General features: G+C 36.9%; 1 protein-coding gene across 10 annotated transcripts in view; it reads right to left on the reverse strand.

The window, feature by feature from the left end:
• Window positions 1–19,661, reverse strand: part of Erc2 (ELKS/RAB6-interacting/CAST family member 2) — a 963,719-nt gene that overhangs the window by 605,364 nt on the left and 338,694 nt on the right. For all 10 annotated transcript variants that reach the window (XR_001234567.1, XM_005387388.2, XM_013515688.1 and 7 more), the window contains exon 6: window positions 16,437–16,604. Coding sequence is in view for 9 of the 10 variants with exons in the window: in XM_005387388.2 (XP_005387445.1) it covers window positions 16,437–16,604 (168 nt within the window). In the remaining variant the exon portion in view is untranslated. The remainder of the gene's footprint in view (window positions 1–16,436; window positions 16,605–19,661) is intronic.

Here is a 19,661-nt window from a genome sequence, read left to right on the forward strand (position 1 = left end):
TCATCCCCACACATCTACGACATACCAGAATGTAAGCTCCATGAAAACGGGGACTTTTGCCTGTTCGCTTCATTTCTCTATTCTCTGCACTTAGATAATGCCAGGTTCACGGAACACAACGATTCGTATTTATTGAATGAACACATTTTTGGCTGACACAGAGCTAGAAAAACCAGGACTTGGCACTCTAAACCACACATACTTCTGACTCTAAAACAAAAGAACTCAACCACTATGCTGCATAGCCCTTGATCTGCATCTCCCTCACCTCTCTGACACACATGACAGACAGGTAGGCAGGCAGGAGGCAGACAGACAGACACACACACACACACACACACTCTTACACTTCAGTGCCCTCCGGTCACAATGAATTAGCGACTCACTGAGTCTTGGACTGGCCACACTTTTCATCCTCTGCTATTTCTTTTGTTGTAAATGTTCTTCTCTCTACCTTTTTTGTCTTGTAATTGATCGCAGTCCTTCAGATTCCAACCAAAATATCTCCTCCTCTGTAATGTCTATCTTGGTTTTATCACCCGCACGCACATTAAGTCGAAGGGATTGTATGATTCTTTGTTTTTGTGTATATTATCGACCTTGTTTTAGAGTGTTATTTTTGGTTCTGGACCTACAAACGTTGAGACAAAAAGGCAGATGTTGCCTCACTTACCCTGGGATTTCTCAGTCAGTATGTATTACACATGATTGTTAAAATCTATTCTAACTACAGCAACTCTGTATATATAAAAGTTATTATAAGAAAACCCATCAGAATCAAGTACTCCCAATGCCAAAGGACCAAATTAAGGATTATTTGACAATACGAATTGCCTAGGCATCTGTCAGTTTTTAATAAATATGATATGCTACTATTATGTTAGTCTTGATGACATATGAGGCTTCCTGTTGGCAAATATATTAAGCACTGGGGCTGGGGATTTAGCTCAGCGGCAAAAGCGCCTGCCTGGCAAGCGCAAGGTCGTGAGTTCGGTTCCCGGTACCGGAGAAAAACAAAACAAAACAAAAAAAATTAAGCACTAATGCCATTAGTGATTTCATTCCACTGATTTTTCCCAATTACAAGCAGTTAAATTAGTCATCAATATAAAGCATTCATTTGCCAATAAAAAGAAAAACTATGAACTTTAGAAATATTCCTAATTTGAATTACAAATTTCAGTTTCCAGACAGTACAATGCCAGGATAAAAGCTTTACATAATAATGTATCTCTAAAGGACTAGTATTTTGCCAAAGTATTACAAGGATGAAAATCAATGCCAAGCTAGATTCACTTTGCCTGAGCTTTGAAACATTCCAAAACTTTATAAAGATTCCTTGATATAAGCCCACACGTACAATAGCTAGAGAAGTATTACGGTTTAGATCTAGGAATTCCCCAAAAGTCTCACATGTTCAGAGGCTGGGCTTTTGAGAGGTTGTTAGAACACGGGGTGCTATACCCACTGGAATCAATCCACTGAACAGTTTAGAACTGCATGTGCTGTTACGAAGCGGGGCCTAGCTGGAGAGCTGGAGAGCTAGGAGTGTGATGTGGAGGATGTATAACCTCCCCGGCTCCGCCCCTCAGTCCCTGCTTCTGCGCACCAGGATGTGAGCAACTTCCGCTGCCAGGCTCCTCCACCACGCCGTTTCTCCCTTGTAGCCTGGCGACTATGCATGGACTCAGACCTCTAAAACTGTGAGTCAAAATAAACCTCCTTTAAATTGTGGGTACCAGGTACTGTGTCCCCGAGACAAGAAAGTAACTAAGACAAGAAGAAACAGAGCAAGAAAATGCAGTGCAAAAGGAGGAAGAAATACAAAACAAGTCAGCTCTCACCTCAAGAAATTTAAGAGTTAAATTAGAGAATAATTCTAGGAACTCGGTGTTAAATATTGTGCTAAAAGAGAACACAGAAGAGTTCACATCATCCCAGGATTACGGGAAGAGTCTGCCAGGATCTAAAAATATGGGGAGAAATGAAGATGAGAAATATGTCCAAAATCAAAGGAAAGTGTAGGAAATTAGCTTGCCAGCAACCTATCTACTCAACTTCTATAAGGGAACACAAGATATATTTTTAAACTGCCTATGCCTTAATTCTCTAAGATATCAGGATCACGATTTTAGCTTCACTGTATTTTATCCAACATATGGTATTACTTTGAAATCTACTTTCTAGAAAAAGAGTAGAAAAAAACTAGCTTACTTCTGTACTGGGATTTAGATAAACTCAATCTACAAAACACACACCAGCACACTCTTAGAAGTCCATACCAAATATGCTTCAGTGGAAAAAAAGAACAGAAAATAAAATTAATAAGGACTGGCTACCTAAGTCTCTACTTCTACATACTTTTTCTCTTTCTAAAATATGTAAGCTAAATATTAAGGATTCCTTGAGTCAGACTTATGCTGAATCAGAAAATACCTAAATACTAAGATTAATGGAAGAACCCAAGCAGGCAAAATAAGTTTTGTAAACTGAGAAAAAGTTAGAAACTAGATCCCCTGATTACTGCTACTCACAAATGTGGGTAAAAGAAATGATGTCAAGCAAAAATCACGTGGCCCTTGCTAGTGCCTGGCAGCCCAAGCCATTTTCAGAGGAGTTATCGAGAATTGACCCTGACTAAATAAAGTGAGTCATCTGCAGGTCCCTGATAGCAGCCAGCTGCAAAGTCTTACAGTGACTGCCTAGATTGAAAAAAGATTTCCGAAAGCTTCAACGTAAAAAGCTTCCCTATCAGATTTCTCAATGCTTTCTTCTAGGTCTTTTATATCCAAATTATCCCCTAATAAAACAAAGATAGAAAAAGCACAAAAAGTTAAAATAAGACATTTTCCTTTTCAAAGTGTACTTTACTTGACTCAATAAAAGGTCTGAAATCATCTTTATAGTCATTGTCATCTTTTGAATAATTTAGCAGCAACAAGAACTGTATAAATGAAAATATAAAGTCCAAGGTAGGTGGGAGACTCTTGTGGCTTATCCATGATCATTAGGAATGAAATTCAATGAGCCTGTCCAGGCAACTGACTCATTTATTTTTATGTGATTTGGATTTTTTATCATATAAATATCCAACATTTACAAAAGTACACAAAATAATATAATAAAATCCATGTACCCATTTTCCAATTTCAACAAGTATCTACTAACAGCTACTCTTGTTTTATCTGTAACTTCACTTTCCATCCCTACTCTCCTAAGCTTTTTGGTTTTTTCGTTTTGTTTTGTTTTTTCAGACAGGATCTTACTACATAGTTCAGGCTGAACTTGAACTCACTTTGTAGCCCAGGCTGGTCTTGAACTCATGGCAATCCTCCTACCTCAGCCTCCCAAGTGCTGGGATTGAAGGCATGCACTACCACGCCTCACTAGTACCCTCCTAATTATTTTAAGCCAGATCTCAGATTTTACATCATTTTATCTATAAATATTTCAGTAGATATGTTTAGAAGACAAGGATTCCTTATTTTTAAAAATTCTATCATCACAGTTGAGAAAACTTTAAATTTCCCCAACTAGCTCACAATTTTACAATTTTGTTTATTTAAGTTCATAAAAAGATCTGTGCATTATGACAGGGTAATGTTTATCCTTTTCATTTATAAATTCCTTTTCTATCTCTCTATTTCTTTGAAAATTTTTGTTCCTGGTTGTAAATAACAATGCATTTGCCATGCTGGGGAATTTCCCATGCTGGGGCTTCTTTACTGCATCCTGTGTAAAGGATGTTCACTAAATTCCTCTTTGTCATTTTATTTCTAATAAAATTCAAGTTTGCTTTTCTGACAAGACTTTCATTGGCACTGTCTTCTTTTAGGAAGCTTATATGACAACCTTTGAAACTCAATCCAGATTTGTTAAATCATTAGCAGTTATAAATGATTCTCAGTGCTTCTTCATCTGTTAGCTAGAATATTTCTATGACAAGTGTCTTTCCTTTGTCAACCCACTGATTATGGTGAGGTACAATTTATATACAAAAGTTATAACAAATACTCAATTCTTTCCTTTTTATTTGCCTGCTTCAAATTAATGAATTGGTTTCATTAGATCTATAAAAGAATTTTAAAAAGTAGTTATCATTCTGAAGTCATGACTTCAAATATATTTTATGATATTTATGCCCAAGTTCTGTATCCAGTGCGCACATCTTATTTTCCCCTGAGTCCTTCTGACATGACCTGTCAGTCTTTGCTAGCTTGCCTGATTTCTAGCAAGATGCTCTAAGCATTCTTTCCTGCACCAGGTATAGACTCAGTCACTTCTACAAAGGTCCCTTGTGGAAAAACAGTATCATCTGCCAGTAGGAAGGTTCCCTGCTACTAGATTGGTCCTTCTTTCTAGAACTTCTCAGGGGCATGGCTAGGATATATACATCAGTGTATGTACTGTATACCATATATTATCCTATAGTTTATATCACAACATACCCATGTTTAAGAATGAATGACTCATGAGTTCATATTTATACTCCCATTAAAATCTATAGTGACTTTGCTTAACTTCATCAATCTTAGATATGTATTTCCTTGTCCCATACTAAAAGTTGAAATACTTACTGACACCAACAGAAATGCTTGTTTGCTTCATCCTGCCCTTAATACACAACTATTTAGGATAGCAATATACACACTGCAGCTGAAAAAATAATTACTGAAAATGTCAAGATTTTTTACATCTCTTTTTGTCCTGGATTACATACCACTAGAGATGTACACTTGGAGTTCTCTGCATTAAAAATCACTCGTGTCTTCTCTTTGTGGTTATACCAACATTCAGACACCAGGGAGATGTTTGTTTCATTTTCCTTTTAATTTTTTAGGAACTGCCTTTTAGGACTGAATTTTTCTATGAAATTAGGTAAAATATTCTCATGGTTCCAAAGTCAAATCTACAAAACAAGGAAAATTAATATGTCCAGATTCTTTCCTTGTCCATTTCACTCAATGGCCTTCAGTATTTGCTAATTTTTCCATCCTTAAAAAAAATACTTGTATACGCAAATGTATACACTCATACATATACAGAGCCTGCCAGGAATAATGCATACACACTTCAGGAAAAAAATAGAATTATTTTTTTTCAACAGATGATGTTGCCCTCATAGGGGGGATCCTAGGGGATGTCATATATGGCAGAAAACCCACTACACTACTAGCCCTTGGAGAAGAAACTGAAAATCCATGTGCAGCAATCTCAGTCACCAAAGTTACCCAAGCAGCCGTTTGGGTAACCTAGTAAATGTCTGGAAGCTAATAGCACCACTTTGAGCACCAAAGGTACCTTATATTAATCTCACGATGTCTCAATAAATTTAGTACTAACATATTTATACAAGTTTTTCTTTTCCTGAAGTGTGCATACGTTTTTTGGTGGACTCTGTATATCTGCAGTCTCTCAATCCCTTAGATAAACAGAACCAAGCAATTCACTCTTTTCATCACCTTCTCTTTTCTTTCTTTGACAAAATATCCTGGAGATCCCTCTATGTCACTATACTGAGATATAGTTAATCCTTTTCAGCTGCGTATTATCCCATTTTATGGATCAAAGTGATATATTCAGTGAGCCCTATGCTAGTAAAAGTCTTGGTTCTCTCCAGACATTTGCTACTGAGAAGCACACTGCAGTAAACTCTGGGATGAATTTTATGTTTCTCAGTGTACTGTTCAGGTCTACTGCTAAAGTTGAGAGTGCCATCAAAGGCAAACACATATGGAGTTTGCTAGATGTTGCCAACTTCTTTTCTGAGAGGGAATATAGCATTTTACCTTGTTACCAGCATTATTACAGGCTTAATTCCCCCTCACATTTTTGCCAGTAGATGAGGTTTCAAATTTTTAGACTTTGATCAATCTATCAAGTGAAAAATGATCTTCAGTGTAGTTCTAATATGTGTTTCTCTTATCATTTACAGTTTTAATATGCATCTCTCTTATGAAGTGGAGCATTATAAATTAGCCACCATTAATATTAATTTTTTCTATGTAATATCTATATAAAAACCCACAAGGTGGTTAGCCTGATGATTTTCTATTTTTCAAATTTTCATTTATTAGACAGATGCATCCATTATCTAAAGCAAACTTTGGAAGTTTGTTTCCTGAGTTGCTATTTTTCTTTTATTTTACAATAAATCTTTCCATGTATATATTCTGTCATCAAATGTATCACTTTTATCCATTATAGCTGTCAGATTTTGATATGTAGTTAGGAAAGTGTTTATCACACCTAATTTATAGAGGAGTTAATCCATGGTTTCTTAGTACTAATATTAATGTACGGTATTGCCTAAGATTGGATATATCCAGGGACACAAGAGAGAATCAGTTCAGTAGATCCAACAAGTATTTCTGAAACTTCTATATTATTGTCAGATATTTCACTAGAGCTCATACACCTCAGTGCAAAAGCCAAAAAAGGCTCTTGTTCTTCGTGAGTCTTAGACTGCATGAAGTTCTACATTTATATAGGTCAATCAAAGTTTAAATACTGTAGTTCAGTAATGAAATCCTCAGTACACTACAATATCCCTAAAGAACGAGATTATATTTTTGTGTCATACATAACCTTCACTAGAGACTTTACCAAGAATGTTTCCATGAATTCAAGGAATTGTAAGTAAAAAAGTCTCCAAATACCAAAACAGTCTCTCCTTTACTTCAGTTACTTTCATGGACTTCTCCAGAGGCCCTGTTAGATACAGGGATTTGTGGGGATTACTCTGTTGGGCAAGCAACAGTCCACTCAGATCAATCCTGGCAGATATTCAAGGTGAACAAGATAAGCGATACCAAAATTTTTTTCTTCAAAAATTACACTCTGAGTGGTAATGTTGGTGTCACTTATTTTTTCATTACTTCTGTATCTCCAACACCTAGTACCACATATAATACATAGTAGGTAATATATATAAATAACTTCTTGGGGATCCGACATAAAGGTTACCAAAATGATGTCATATACTTAAGTCAAGTATCTAAGTGACTGTGATAGATAGATAGATAGATAGATAGATAGATAGATAGATCACAGTTCAAACACAGTTTATGTTTTTCCAAGTTAAAACATTATTGTACTTAATTAATGTACCAAATGAACTTTTTGACTTTGGGTAAGAGTGAGAGTGAAGAACAGATAAATCCTCAAGCCATGCCCCCAGCGACAGCTAGGTATCTGGCAGTTCCAACCAGCTTCTGTGTCCCCTCCTGGTCACACCTTTCCTCCCTTCTTGTACTTCTCTCAGAAGTGCTGTTGAAGGTGTCACCGCTCTAAGGCAAGCTGACCCTTCTGACAGCTGCCACGGCTGGCACCCCGCGAAGGGATCACACTCAGCAAATGAGCAGTTGTTCTTTCTACACGTGGCCAATTTTAAGGACCCAAGTTACAATATCCTCACGTTAAACACTCCCAAGTACCGTTGTAGAGCCAAACACTGCTCTGTTATAGTTCTAAGGGTTGAAGAAATCACCTACATTTGAACATTTAAAATAAATGCATTAAAATAAATTTCACAGACTTCAAGACAGAAATTCTTGCAATAAAACCAAACGTCTAGAGTTAAAATGATCCTCACCTACATAATTTGGTAACTCAAGTTGAGTTCCTTCATTTTTAATAAAAGAGGAAAATGAAAATATATCTGTGTAAAATAAACACCTGTATTTAATGTAAAGAGGACAAAAGTTTACATTAAAAAGGGTAAAACGGTCTTACTGAAATCTGCTATTTAACTGCTCTCTTTATATTTTGGTTTCCTCTGTAAATATACATAAAGAAACCCAACTGCAGCAAATGTTAGCCTTTTTGAAAAGGGATGCAAGCGTCAGAAAAACACAATCGCAATGTAAACTGGTATTTCCAAATGGTACCCACAAAAGAAAAAAGTGGATGGAAGTACTTAATAAATTCTGTTTTTATAAATTCATTTTTTAAAAACATGGAAAGCATGTGAGCTTGGAGGTCAGTGGGTTTTGTTGGATTTCCCTCCTCCTAAATTCTGTCATCTCCTGTTCTAAAGTGGCAAGTCAGTTTCTCACAGACATGTCAGAAATACATACTTCTTTTCCCAAAAGTCACTTACCGGTAAGTAACTGTAACCAGTAAACATGTATTTTTTTGTAGGCGATTGCTTAATTAGATGTTGTCACTTCCAGTTACAGTGCATTATAGACAAGGCCTTTTTCAAACAGAATTATAACCTAACAAAAGTACTAATCTATTTCTTTTCTTTCAAAGGAAATAAAGAGCTCAGATTCCATATTTCTATACCCTAAAACAATAGGCGCAGATTATAAAGGGATTTAACATATAAGTTAAAATGATGCAGTTATCTCAACTACATGTTTGGCCATATGGGTCACATAACATCCTAAGGAGCTCAAGAAGAAAGGCGGAATTCTTTTGTTCTAGTAGAAAAATAAGTTGCTCAGAATACCCTGACAATGGCTGAGGCTTGGAAAGTTTTTGATTAAAAAAGGATTTTTGTTGGAATACTTATAATGAGATTTGAGTTGCAGTAACAATATAAAATTGAAAGCAGAATTATATACAAAAAGAGTACTGTAAAATATCATTATTTTAGTACAATGGAAAATAAGGTGTTTGTGGTTTTACCCTATAAATTCTGTGTTGTCTGCTCACATGCATTCCTTCTTGACCTTCCTCTGAATAGCCATTCTGATTTCCAAGCCCTCCCGCACCAGAGGCATTTGTGGTAGAAGAACCCACATAATCAACATCTCCGAGGCTCTACTTTCTTCCTCTGTTTTATTGGCTTTTCAGGACTGATTCACATACATGCATCACATGGGTGTTCAGTTACAGGGCAGACAATGAATTCTCCTAATCCATTTAGTGTGCTGACAGAGCTATGTTCACAATTTATAGAATTTCCCTTTAGACATCTACCTATTTCACAGTTCATTAAGATTCCAACTGAACACCTGTGTTTATAAAGTCAGAAGCAATTTTATCCTAACAAGGTATTAAATAAGGCATCCTGAACAACAATCATAACAACAAATATACTAGACTCTTGACCTATGGAACAAAATGATGTGGACAACTACCTGCAACATTCTTGAAGAGTCCAGTAATTGCCCCTGAACAACTATAAAAAGCCTTTACTAAAAACTTCTGATGCTGCCTGGTATTACTTCATTCCTTAAAGCAAGAGTATACACAAGGCCACCTCGCTAGGTTTACTGAGACAGCTAACATCCACAAAGTAACTGAAAGGAAGTCAAATACGGCCCATTAGACAATTCTTTAACTTGCTAGATATAATAGCATTTTTTAGCAGGCTGAGGCTCAAAAGAGTCCGACCTTGGCTCGTTTTTCTGTGGCCCTAACATTTTCATGTCACTAATAAAGAGAATCAAAACAAAGCCCACGGACATTAGAGGAGAGGAAAGTGTGTAGTTTGGCACTGCCACCTACCTACTCTTAAAATGGAAAGGGAAAAAAATAAAACACAAGTACAGAGGTGGTGACCCTTATAATGGCTGTGGGTCTACTTTTTTTTCCTATTGGTAATAAACCATTCTGCAGACCTCCCAATTGTGGCCACCATGATAGTTACTGCTTTGCAAGTTTATGTCTTTTTCTTGCAGTTGAGTATTATCAGTAAAAATTTTAAATGATACCTTTAACGGGTGAATAAAAAAATTTTTAAATGTGAAGCCAACAAGGAGATGAAGCAGGAAAATACAGATGAGATGCGAGCTTGCTTTTATATTTTTTTTCATGAAGTTCCTGAATTTATTCATTTTAAAGACATTCCTCACAAGTCTTTACAGTGAGACAATGCACCCTAGCTGGCACTGGGGTACTGTGACAATCTGAAAAGTTAATCTTGTCAGCTTCTGCTAATTTGTTTCAAAAAGCTGTGCAATTTTAAAGGTAGTGATTATGCAGGGCAGTAAACAAAGGTCTATCTTTAAGAAGACATTTAAATATTACCCTTTGAAGTGAGTAACAAGACAGCTTGCCAATCAACCACAAAAGGAAGTTAAATGGAAAACAAATTATACTTAAACAGGAAAGGATCACTCCCTGGAAATTCTATCTCACACACTGTGGCAAATACGATTTCCATGCATTAAAAAAAAAAACTCCTACACGCCAAACCTATGGGTCTGCAAACAGTGAGTGGTTCCTTAAGTACTTGGAATTTTCTGCAAGGCCCCACAGATAATGCATTCATCTAGTCCCGAGGGTGCTTCTAGTTCCCCAGTCCCTGGAGCTCCTAGAACATCCCACTCCCTGTCACAATGACCTCTGTACCCAGAACTTATAGCTTCACCATAAAGTAGGGCAAAGAGCCCATCTCGACATAAATAAACAGGAACAAAAACACAGGAAAGTTGTCCTTTTAACATCTTCATCGTCAAAAACTTGGTTTTTAATGATTCACCTCGCAAAATGACAGCCCAAGTTTCCTCCCCCGGTCATGTCATCACACTGAGTCATCTGTGACTCAGAGACTGAGAAAGGCTGCCACCTCCTCCTCCCACCAGCACCTTACACAAGCTCTCTGGAAAAAAAAAAAAAAAAGATCATGCCACTTCTGCTAAAAATCCATTTAACTTTTTATATTACTAATGTATAGCATGTGTATCATGGAAGATCAAGAGCACCTGGGTCTCCACCACTAAGAAAGAACACAGTAACATAATGATATTCATTCTTCTACCCTTTTGTGTATAGTGCATGGATGTAAGAATGGATGTATATATATATGTGCATATATAATCATAAACATCTTTAAACAAATAAAAACCAAATTTTACAATAAGCTCTTCTTAATATCCTAGGATTATAGCCTTTCTGAAAAGTAGTAACATCCCTAACATTCAGCAGTATCTTTCAGTATTATGGCCATAGGGGAGTATCGTAGCCACAATGTCACGATGAGGACCTAAGCCCCAGTTATTCATTATTATTTGCCTTCTTATCCAGTACGGGGTTGACTCTAGTAGGCATTCTTGGAACTGAACTCATCTGTGAAGACAGAATTATAAAATTTGCCACAAACTTTGCTGTTAAGACTAAGACACTATACATCAGCTCCGTGACACAAGGAATCCTTCAGTCCACTGAGGGTCGCATAGAAAGCATCAGATTCTGGTTAAAAGAGTTCAGAACTTGGGAACCCAGGGACTGTCACTCACCATTAACTGGCCCTGAGCATGATACCCACCGTCTCTCTTAACAGGAACAACAAGATCAAAATTTCTTAGATGGAAAATGAGCTATAAAATTAAGTATCACATGAAAAACTCTTCGCCACAGATTCTATAACTCACTATGGTAGCCATAAGATACTCAATAAACACTGGCCATAAAATTAAATTAAAAATGCCAAGACCCATCAGCTTCTGAAGTTATGGGTATCTCCTTTGTCCAGCACCTTGTACATCATAAATGCTTCATAAAATATCATCCAATGACATCTCACTGATCTACGCAAGTTTGAGAGAATGTCTACAGGAGAAAGAGCCAAGTAAAGCATTTCCAAGAAGATGCAGTAACTCCTGAAATAATGAAATAAATAGAGCGTAACTCTATAAATACAATTTCCTCTCTCAAAGAGAAGAACCAAATGGCTTGAGTGTGGCCTCAAAGAGGATCTGCTTTAAACAAATCATAATATTGTCAGAGTAATCACTTTAACAATATTGGACTACAATTATACACAGACATTTTAAACAGTTTGCAATATTTAGTCTTCGGAAGAGCTAAACATTCATTTCTTTGTGTCTTATTTCTCTAACTGCTCTGCTTTTAAAGAACAGAAGGAATATGAAGTCCAATTAAGAATCTGTATGGAGTTATTATTAACCAGTGACAATGAAATCACTGGGAGTTTATGGTATCATATATCAGTTCTCTGCCATTTAACCATATGCCCAAGAGTATTTGTTCCATGAGGGAAGAAACCATAAATGCCATCCAAAAATATGTATGAAGTGAAAAAAATGTATGAAGTCCATAACGCAAAGATCAATAATATGAAGTTGTTGGAAATGCTTCAGGTATCTGCAAACCACCTGAAAATGTATATACATTATTGCATGTTTGTGTGTGCATGTACCAATGTGAATTTTTCTGGAGAGAAGACCTACAGGTTACATAACATTCTCATCTGTATGGGTTACATTTTTTAAAAAAATTATGGGTTCCTCCTGTGGAGCTACAGTACCCTCATCTGCACATGTTGTCCCTTGCCTGAATGAACACGAACCCCTCACATACTTTGTTAATTAAAAAGTGCCTGAGTGCTCACTCTTACACAAGTAGAACCCTTCTATGACCTATCTGGAACAGGAATTAGTGTAAAAGTAAGGGCTGTGTACTATAGTCACATAATCTGTCTTCTAAGAAGTATACACAAGAACTGTCCTGCCTGGAAGTTTGGAAATCATGCTGCATTGGGGCAAAATACACTTGCCAGAAAACGAAACAAATCTCTTCAATTGGGAAAGAAAGAAATAGATGATCACTTAAATAGTACTTTTATCTCTGCATCATTCTAAGACACTAGAAAGTGACTCAACTTACATATGAGAGTCTAGGTGGTATAAATAAACATCAAAAATTCAAGAGATTCATAAAACTAAAAGACAGGATGGATGAGAAATGAGCATTTAGATTCAAGTTGTCCAAATAGCCCTGAAAAACAACAGCAATGTCAATAATGAAAATAACACCAATGACAGATCTAATTTAAGAGTAACCCTTTCATACACACAGAACACTTTTCACACAGAAGTGTGAAGCTTCCACATGACTGCTAGATTAAAGACTGAGGCACTCAGGATCAGCAAAGCTCACATTTGGTCTATACCACACAATTACGGAATAGGAAACTTGACTCATATCTGCACATCTCCCACTTCTGAACACTGTGTCCTTTAATATTTTACTTCAGATGGCGGAATAAATGCTATAACTTTTTCTTTCCTAATTTCTGGTTACACTGATAATTGTTCATTGAAGTCTGGAAAAATCAAGGTGCTTAAAAAAAAAGTCATTATTATCCCTGCTGCTGTGGAATTCATGTGCTGATGGATGGTGTAAACTACTGTGTAGAAAACATCAAGAGAAATACCACAGTAAGAAATTTCATCTTGGGGTCCTTTGAAGCTATTTTTAAAAAGTAAAATGTTATGTTAAGAGCTATGTGGTATAGCTGTGTGCGTATAATTATTATTCCATTGATTTACTGTGCACATGTCAAAGAGTGGGTATGTGTGTGAGTTTAAACGAACTCCGAGCCAAGCCACATCTCCGGAAACCCAGACAACTTGCCCGCCCTCTCTCACTCCACCCTTCATCCTACCCCCTCCCAAGCAAAATTCTCCAGTAGCAAGAACCTTACTTACAGAGATGACATCTGTCATTTATACTATATTTTAAGAGAGTAGCCAAAGCCAGTTGATGGCAGAAATCTCACAGAAAAACTAGCAAGTCTTCCTGTTCTACAGAGAACCCTTTTCTGATTTTATGAGAGCTTTCAGAAATAAGCCAGAAAAGCAAGGAGCTATCACATGTATCCTCTTCTGATGGTGAGCACCATGTCTTGCACAAGAATTTCAGTTCAGATATCTTGTTGGGACACAGCAAATCTCATACACTCAATACTCACCCAGTAATCCACCACAGGTTAGGTAAGGAAACTCTTATTTAAAGTGAGAAAATTACTTTAAATTACTGTGTTCTAATCTGCTGCCAAAATCCTCTGATGATTATCCGATCATTAGAGCTAATTTTGACCTAAGTTCTTTCTCAAAGAGACTGACATCATTAGGTTAATTTTCTGTTCTATTTCTGTATACAAAGAGATCTTAATAGAAGAAAAAAAGTCAAAAGTAAATTCCTCGGATGTTTGCTGCTGATAAAATCATTCTTCTCACACTCCCTACTTCAAAGCAGAAAACCTAGAAAATCATCTCATTTTCTCTGCACATGGAGAGTAATTTTTTTCTACTTCAAAGCATCCTCTCTTCATTGGGTCATTTTAATTATTGAACATGGGCCAGAAGCTATCTAGATAATGTCACCACTGTCTTTTTCATGAAATATATTTAGGTCTAAATTGAAGTACATTAATTTGAGAAATGTAAAATATAGGGAGGGAAATAAGAAAAGAAAAAGAGGCCATGGACTGCAGAGCTGATTAGTGTAAAGGAGTGAGATGAAAGGCTATTTTAAACTGACTGTTCTCAAACCGGGCGTGGTGGCACATGCCTGTAATCCCAGCACTCAGGAGGCTGAGGCAGGAGGATCACAGTGAGTTCAAGGCCAGCTTGGGCTACAGAGTGAGCTCAAGGCCAGCCTGAACTGCACAGTGAGACCCTGTCTCAAAAAAAAAAAGATAAATTGACTGTTTTCATTCTTGCTTCTGGAGAGGAACCATCAAGAAACTAGATTACCTGTCTGGCCAAGCAGGCTGATTGCTAGTCAAATTTCCTCATAACCAACACACAGTACAATTACACTGATTTTATCAGAAATCCTGGCATTATTGATAATTTAAGACAAAACATGAGTACAATCAATTACTCTATGAAAGAAAATTTATACTCTCAAATAGAGGTCAGCAAATTATCTGGCCCCATTTAGAGTAAGAGAGCCACAGAAGACTAGCTGAGCCCACTCTAATACCCACTCAACACTTTTGCTACAAAATCACACTGCTATTGGCCAGGAAACTTTTTCAGTAAAAGGTCAGACCATAAATAATTATCAGCTTTGTGTGCCGCACAATCTCTGTCCCTACTGCCCACCAGTTGGGTGAGCACCAGGAAGATATTGCTGCACCAAGAAAACAGCCAGAAGAAAATGTACATGAAAGGCAGCGGCTGTGTTCTAATAATACTTTATTTTCAAAATTAGGTAGAGGGCCAGATTTGGCCAACGAGTCACAGTTTGTTGATTATACTAGAGAAGTGTTAGATGTGGAAATGTTCTACAGCTGTGCTGTCTAAAAGAGTAGCCACTAGTCACAGGGGACTAATGGTAAAAATTCTTGGAACATAGTTAATGTGACTAAGGTACGACATTTTTTAAATGTCGTTCAGTTTTAATTAACTTAAATATAAATAGCCACACAAGGCTAGTGGCTACAGTATTCCACAGCACAGTTCTTTACACTATTCAGTTTTGCCTCCTCAAAGGAGACACAAAAGCCATCCTCCAAGTAACGGCAAAGATTAAATTTTTGCTGTAATAAAGAAAATGCCCATGCCTTAACATTCACAACAGAGCTACACACACCTGGAAACAGTATTTCTTCATTATGAAACAGCTACATCATTGAGGCCAAAGTGGTAATTTTGGTTTGAAGCAGAGTAGCAGCTACCTATTAGCTGCTGCTCAAGTGTACAGGGAGTGAATCAGGCCCAATATCTTTCCAATCCAAAACCTGGTTCCTTTTCCCTCTGGACACTGCTCAGCACCTTCACTGAGAGTACAGACCTATACTAACCACTAAGGCAAATCCAAACCTCTCTGCAGGCCCTGAAGTATTTACGTGTACAGATGTGGTTAAGAGAGTTCAAGAGAGAACATCCATGTCAATCAAACTGCCTTCTCCAAAAGTCCTCCACACAACACACTACCTCAGCACAAAAATCAGGGACACACAGCACATTCGCTGCTAGATTTACCGCTGCTTCCGACAACTATTTTATTTATGCAACAACTTGCTTGTGTTTTGCATTTCTTAGCGGACTCAGATGTAATTCAATTAGGAAAAGCAAGATAATAGGATAATAACATATTTTTTGTTCTTCTAAGAATGAATAAGAAATAACAAGACAGTATTTTCTTACAGGAATTCATACAATATTAACTCACTTCAATGAGTAAAGGAATCTTAAAAACTGAAGATAGTACCCCCAAACTATTAGAACTATGAATGCCAGCACACAGACCTCTACAGAGGATTCACAGCGAAGTTAGGTTACGTATTGTCCATTCAAATTATTTTACTATTTCGGACAAAATGAAATCATTCCAGATCCAATCCTTATCTGTGATTTTCAAATCCAAAAAGCCCTAAAACATGGGGAACAGTTACCAAGTGTGAGTCAAATTCCTTTGGTGGCACATCTGATAGGAAGCAAATTAGATAGTTTTGTTTTTTTAGACTCATTAGTGGGGTAATATTTTCCTGCAGACATGTTCATGTTTTTACCTATGGGGTATGGCTGTAACCCCACCAGAAGTGTTGTAAAAGCTGTGACATATGCAAATAATCCCATCTTTCCAAAATCCCAAAACTCTAAATTCCAAAACACAGCTGGCCCCAGAAACGTTGATAAGAGGTCTTCTGAAGAAAGCAGCTTAGGTAGAACATTTTCCATCAATGCAACGTCTCTGCTGTCCAAAATCTTGGGACAGTACCTTACCTCCGTCTGAAGGATGGCAGCCCTCTGTTCTTTGGCAGTAAGCGACTCTTTAAGCACTTCAATGTGTTGCTTGCAATCAGAATTTTGATTGCTGAGAGTTTCAAGCTTTGTTTGTAAGGCAAGAAGTTCTGACTCCTTCTTTGAAAGTTCCTGCTTCAGTTGATCAATCTGTGAAACAATAAAATTTCCAAAAATAAGAAACCACTGTTGATTTCAGTCATTGTTCAATAGCCAGTGAGCATAAATTCAATAGAACAAGGCATCTGGCAAGCACAAGGCCCTGAGTTCGATTCCCAGTACCAAAAAAAAACAAACAAACAAAAAATAGAACAAGCCACGAGCTTGGTTAAAGAGATGGCCTTGGAAATCTCAGTGTTAGCGGAGTGGAGGAGGCCCTATGGGAACAGTAACATCAGTAGATTGCCTTCTATCTCACTGAGGCCCCAAGTTCACAATGAAATGAGTACCTCCTGATCAACTCTATTTGTCCAGGCGCCTTCAATTTTAATACAACCACAATCCTCAGGAGGGTGAACAGGGAGCTAACAAAGGTAATTAACCAGGATATCACTCCTCAGTAAAGATGATCAATCAAGGGAATCCTTTGACTAACAAAATCCTCAAAAAGTTGGATGTTTCTGTTTTGCTTCTATTAAATGTTGAAGAGACACAGAAGAACATAAAATACACGTGAGGTATAAGGAAAAGGAGTACAACAAACATTCATAATTCAATTCACCAAAAAAGAGAAAAAACTCCAAACAAAAAATCCAAATTACCCACTTCCCACCCTATTTGTATCCCCTATTCTCTATTTAGAAATAATTATTTGCTTGAATTTTAGGCTTGTCATTTCCTCTCTTGTGTTTTAGGTTTTACATCTCTATTTCTATATCCATAAGTAATATACTATTTGGCTTTGCATGTTTTTAAGCAATTCTAGTTAAAGTATATCCACTTATATCCATGTACATGGAATTCATTTCAGTGAAGTACCGTATTCCATTGTAAGATGTCACCACAATTTTTTGTACATTTTGCTATTGATAGATATCTACTTTTGGTCCTGGGTTTGGAGGTTTCCTTTTCTATTAGCACTATTATAAATATTCTTATACACACCACCTAGTACACCTAGCAATCTTTTTCTTGAAACTCGATCTAGGAGTTAAGTTGCTAGATCACACAGTAGGCACATCTTAATCTAATTTCATTAGATAAAGCCAAATGTTTTCCAAAGCAGTAAAATAAATTTGGATGACCACAAGCATCTTGTAAGCATGTCAGTCACTCCACACGTCTATCAATATCTTATGTCATCAGTCCCTTACACTTTTTTCCAATCGGAGATGAGTTGTAACAGATAACCTTGGAGACAACTCCCACCAAGTCCTTCCTACTTGGGCGCATACATCCCTACTCACAACTAGAGGCGGAGTACATTTACTCTCTCCTGAACTTGTGCTGGATTGTAAACTGCTTCAACCAACTGAACACAGCAAAAGTATCCCACAGCTCTTCGTGCCCTAGTCCATAGGAAGACCAGCAGGTTCAGCTCCACCTCACTGCCAGCGAGTCTACGTTACAAGTCCAACCACCGTGGATACCACGCTGTGAGGAAGCCCTTCCTAGCCACGTGCAAAGGCCGTGCAGAAGCACACACAGACCTGGTGATAATGGCGGCACCTTTGTCTTCTATGAAGCCTTGAAAAGAATTTCAATGCTTGATCATTCCATTTGATGTTTGTTTTGGCTTTTTACTCACATGCAGAAAGGCAGTTTTGTTTTATTTCCCTAACTAATATAGTAACTAGATCTTTACAGCCACTCTTTTAGCATTCAGAAAGTTTTCATTTTTACAAACATACACGAGATTTTTAATAATTAATGAATGTTTAATATAAAGAAGTTGTCTACTTCTTTTAATTTATGATATTTTCACCTTTAAAGTATTATTGCAATGAATTACATTGATGGAATTTTAAAATACTAATCTAACTTGCATTACTAAGAAAACCTTACTATCCCTAATATATTTTTATATGTTACTAGGTTCAGCTTGCTAATATTTTGTTAGGATCCTTCATTATGTTCATAGTAAGATTGGTTTGTCATTTTCCTAACTTGCATTCCCCGCGTTAAGCTTTACTATTGACTTAATCATTGTTCCTTGTTTTAATGTGTTCTGAAAGGGTTTGTGTAAAATTGGAATTCTTTCCATTAATGTTCCTTAGAAATTACCAGCAAAACTATCTAGAGCTGGTATTTTCTTTTTCCAAGAACAGGACTTACTACATCCATTTTTTAATGGTCATAGAAATATTCATGTTTCTAATTATTAGGTTCAATTTTTAATAAATTTTCTTCTCTAAAAATTTTTTATTACATATATGTTTTCACACTTAATTGCAGGAAATTTACATAAAGCCCATTTATCTTTTATATCAGTGGCATCTGTGGTTACACCTTCTTTTTCATTCCTAACATTATGTATTTTAACCTCTTTTTCTTCATGAATCCAAGTAAGGCACGTCATGTTGAATAAGCTAATCAAAGAGCCTATTTTGGCTGTGTTTCTCATGCAGTTTACATTTTATATTTCATTTATTTCTGCTTTTATTTTTAAATTATTTCCTTCCTTCTCCTTTCTTTGGGTTTATTTTATATTCTTTCCCTAACTTTGTAAATTGGATGCTTATCTCACTAATTTTCAGCCTTTCTTATTTTCTATATATGACTTAAGGCTATTAATTTTCCTGTCAGTACCATTTTACCATAGTCCCACTAATTCCATTTGGAGTATGAACTTATTATTCAGTTGTAAATATATATATATTTTTGTTTGTTTGTTTGTTTGTTTGTTTGTTTGTTTGTTTTTCCGGTACTGGGAATCGAACTCACGACCTTGCACTTGCCAGGCAGGCACTGTGCCGCTGAGCTAAACCCCCAGCCCCAGTTGTAAATATTTTCTAATCTCCATGTTATGATTTAGACTGGGAAAGTCCCCCAAAGCCTTATGGGCTTAAAGGCAGTGCTTTTGGAAGGTGAGTGGACCATGAGGTCTCTATACTCATCAGTGGATTTATTCACAAAGGGGTTGACAGCTGACTTACTGTTAGGTGGTGGGACCTAGCTAGAGGCAGGCCACCCAGGGCACGGCCTAGGACAGTGTATCTCCCTCCGCGCTCTCCCTTCTCCCGATTCTCTCTGGCCACCTTGACCCAA

This window comes from Chinchilla lanigera, unplaced genomic scaffold, assembly GCF_000276665.1.
Source record: "Chinchilla lanigera isolate Chin_1 unplaced genomic scaffold, ChiLan1.0 scaffold00029, whole genome shotgun sequence".
Classification (NCBI taxonomy): Eukaryota; Metazoa; Chordata; class Mammalia; order Rodentia; family Chinchillidae; genus Chinchilla; species Chinchilla lanigera.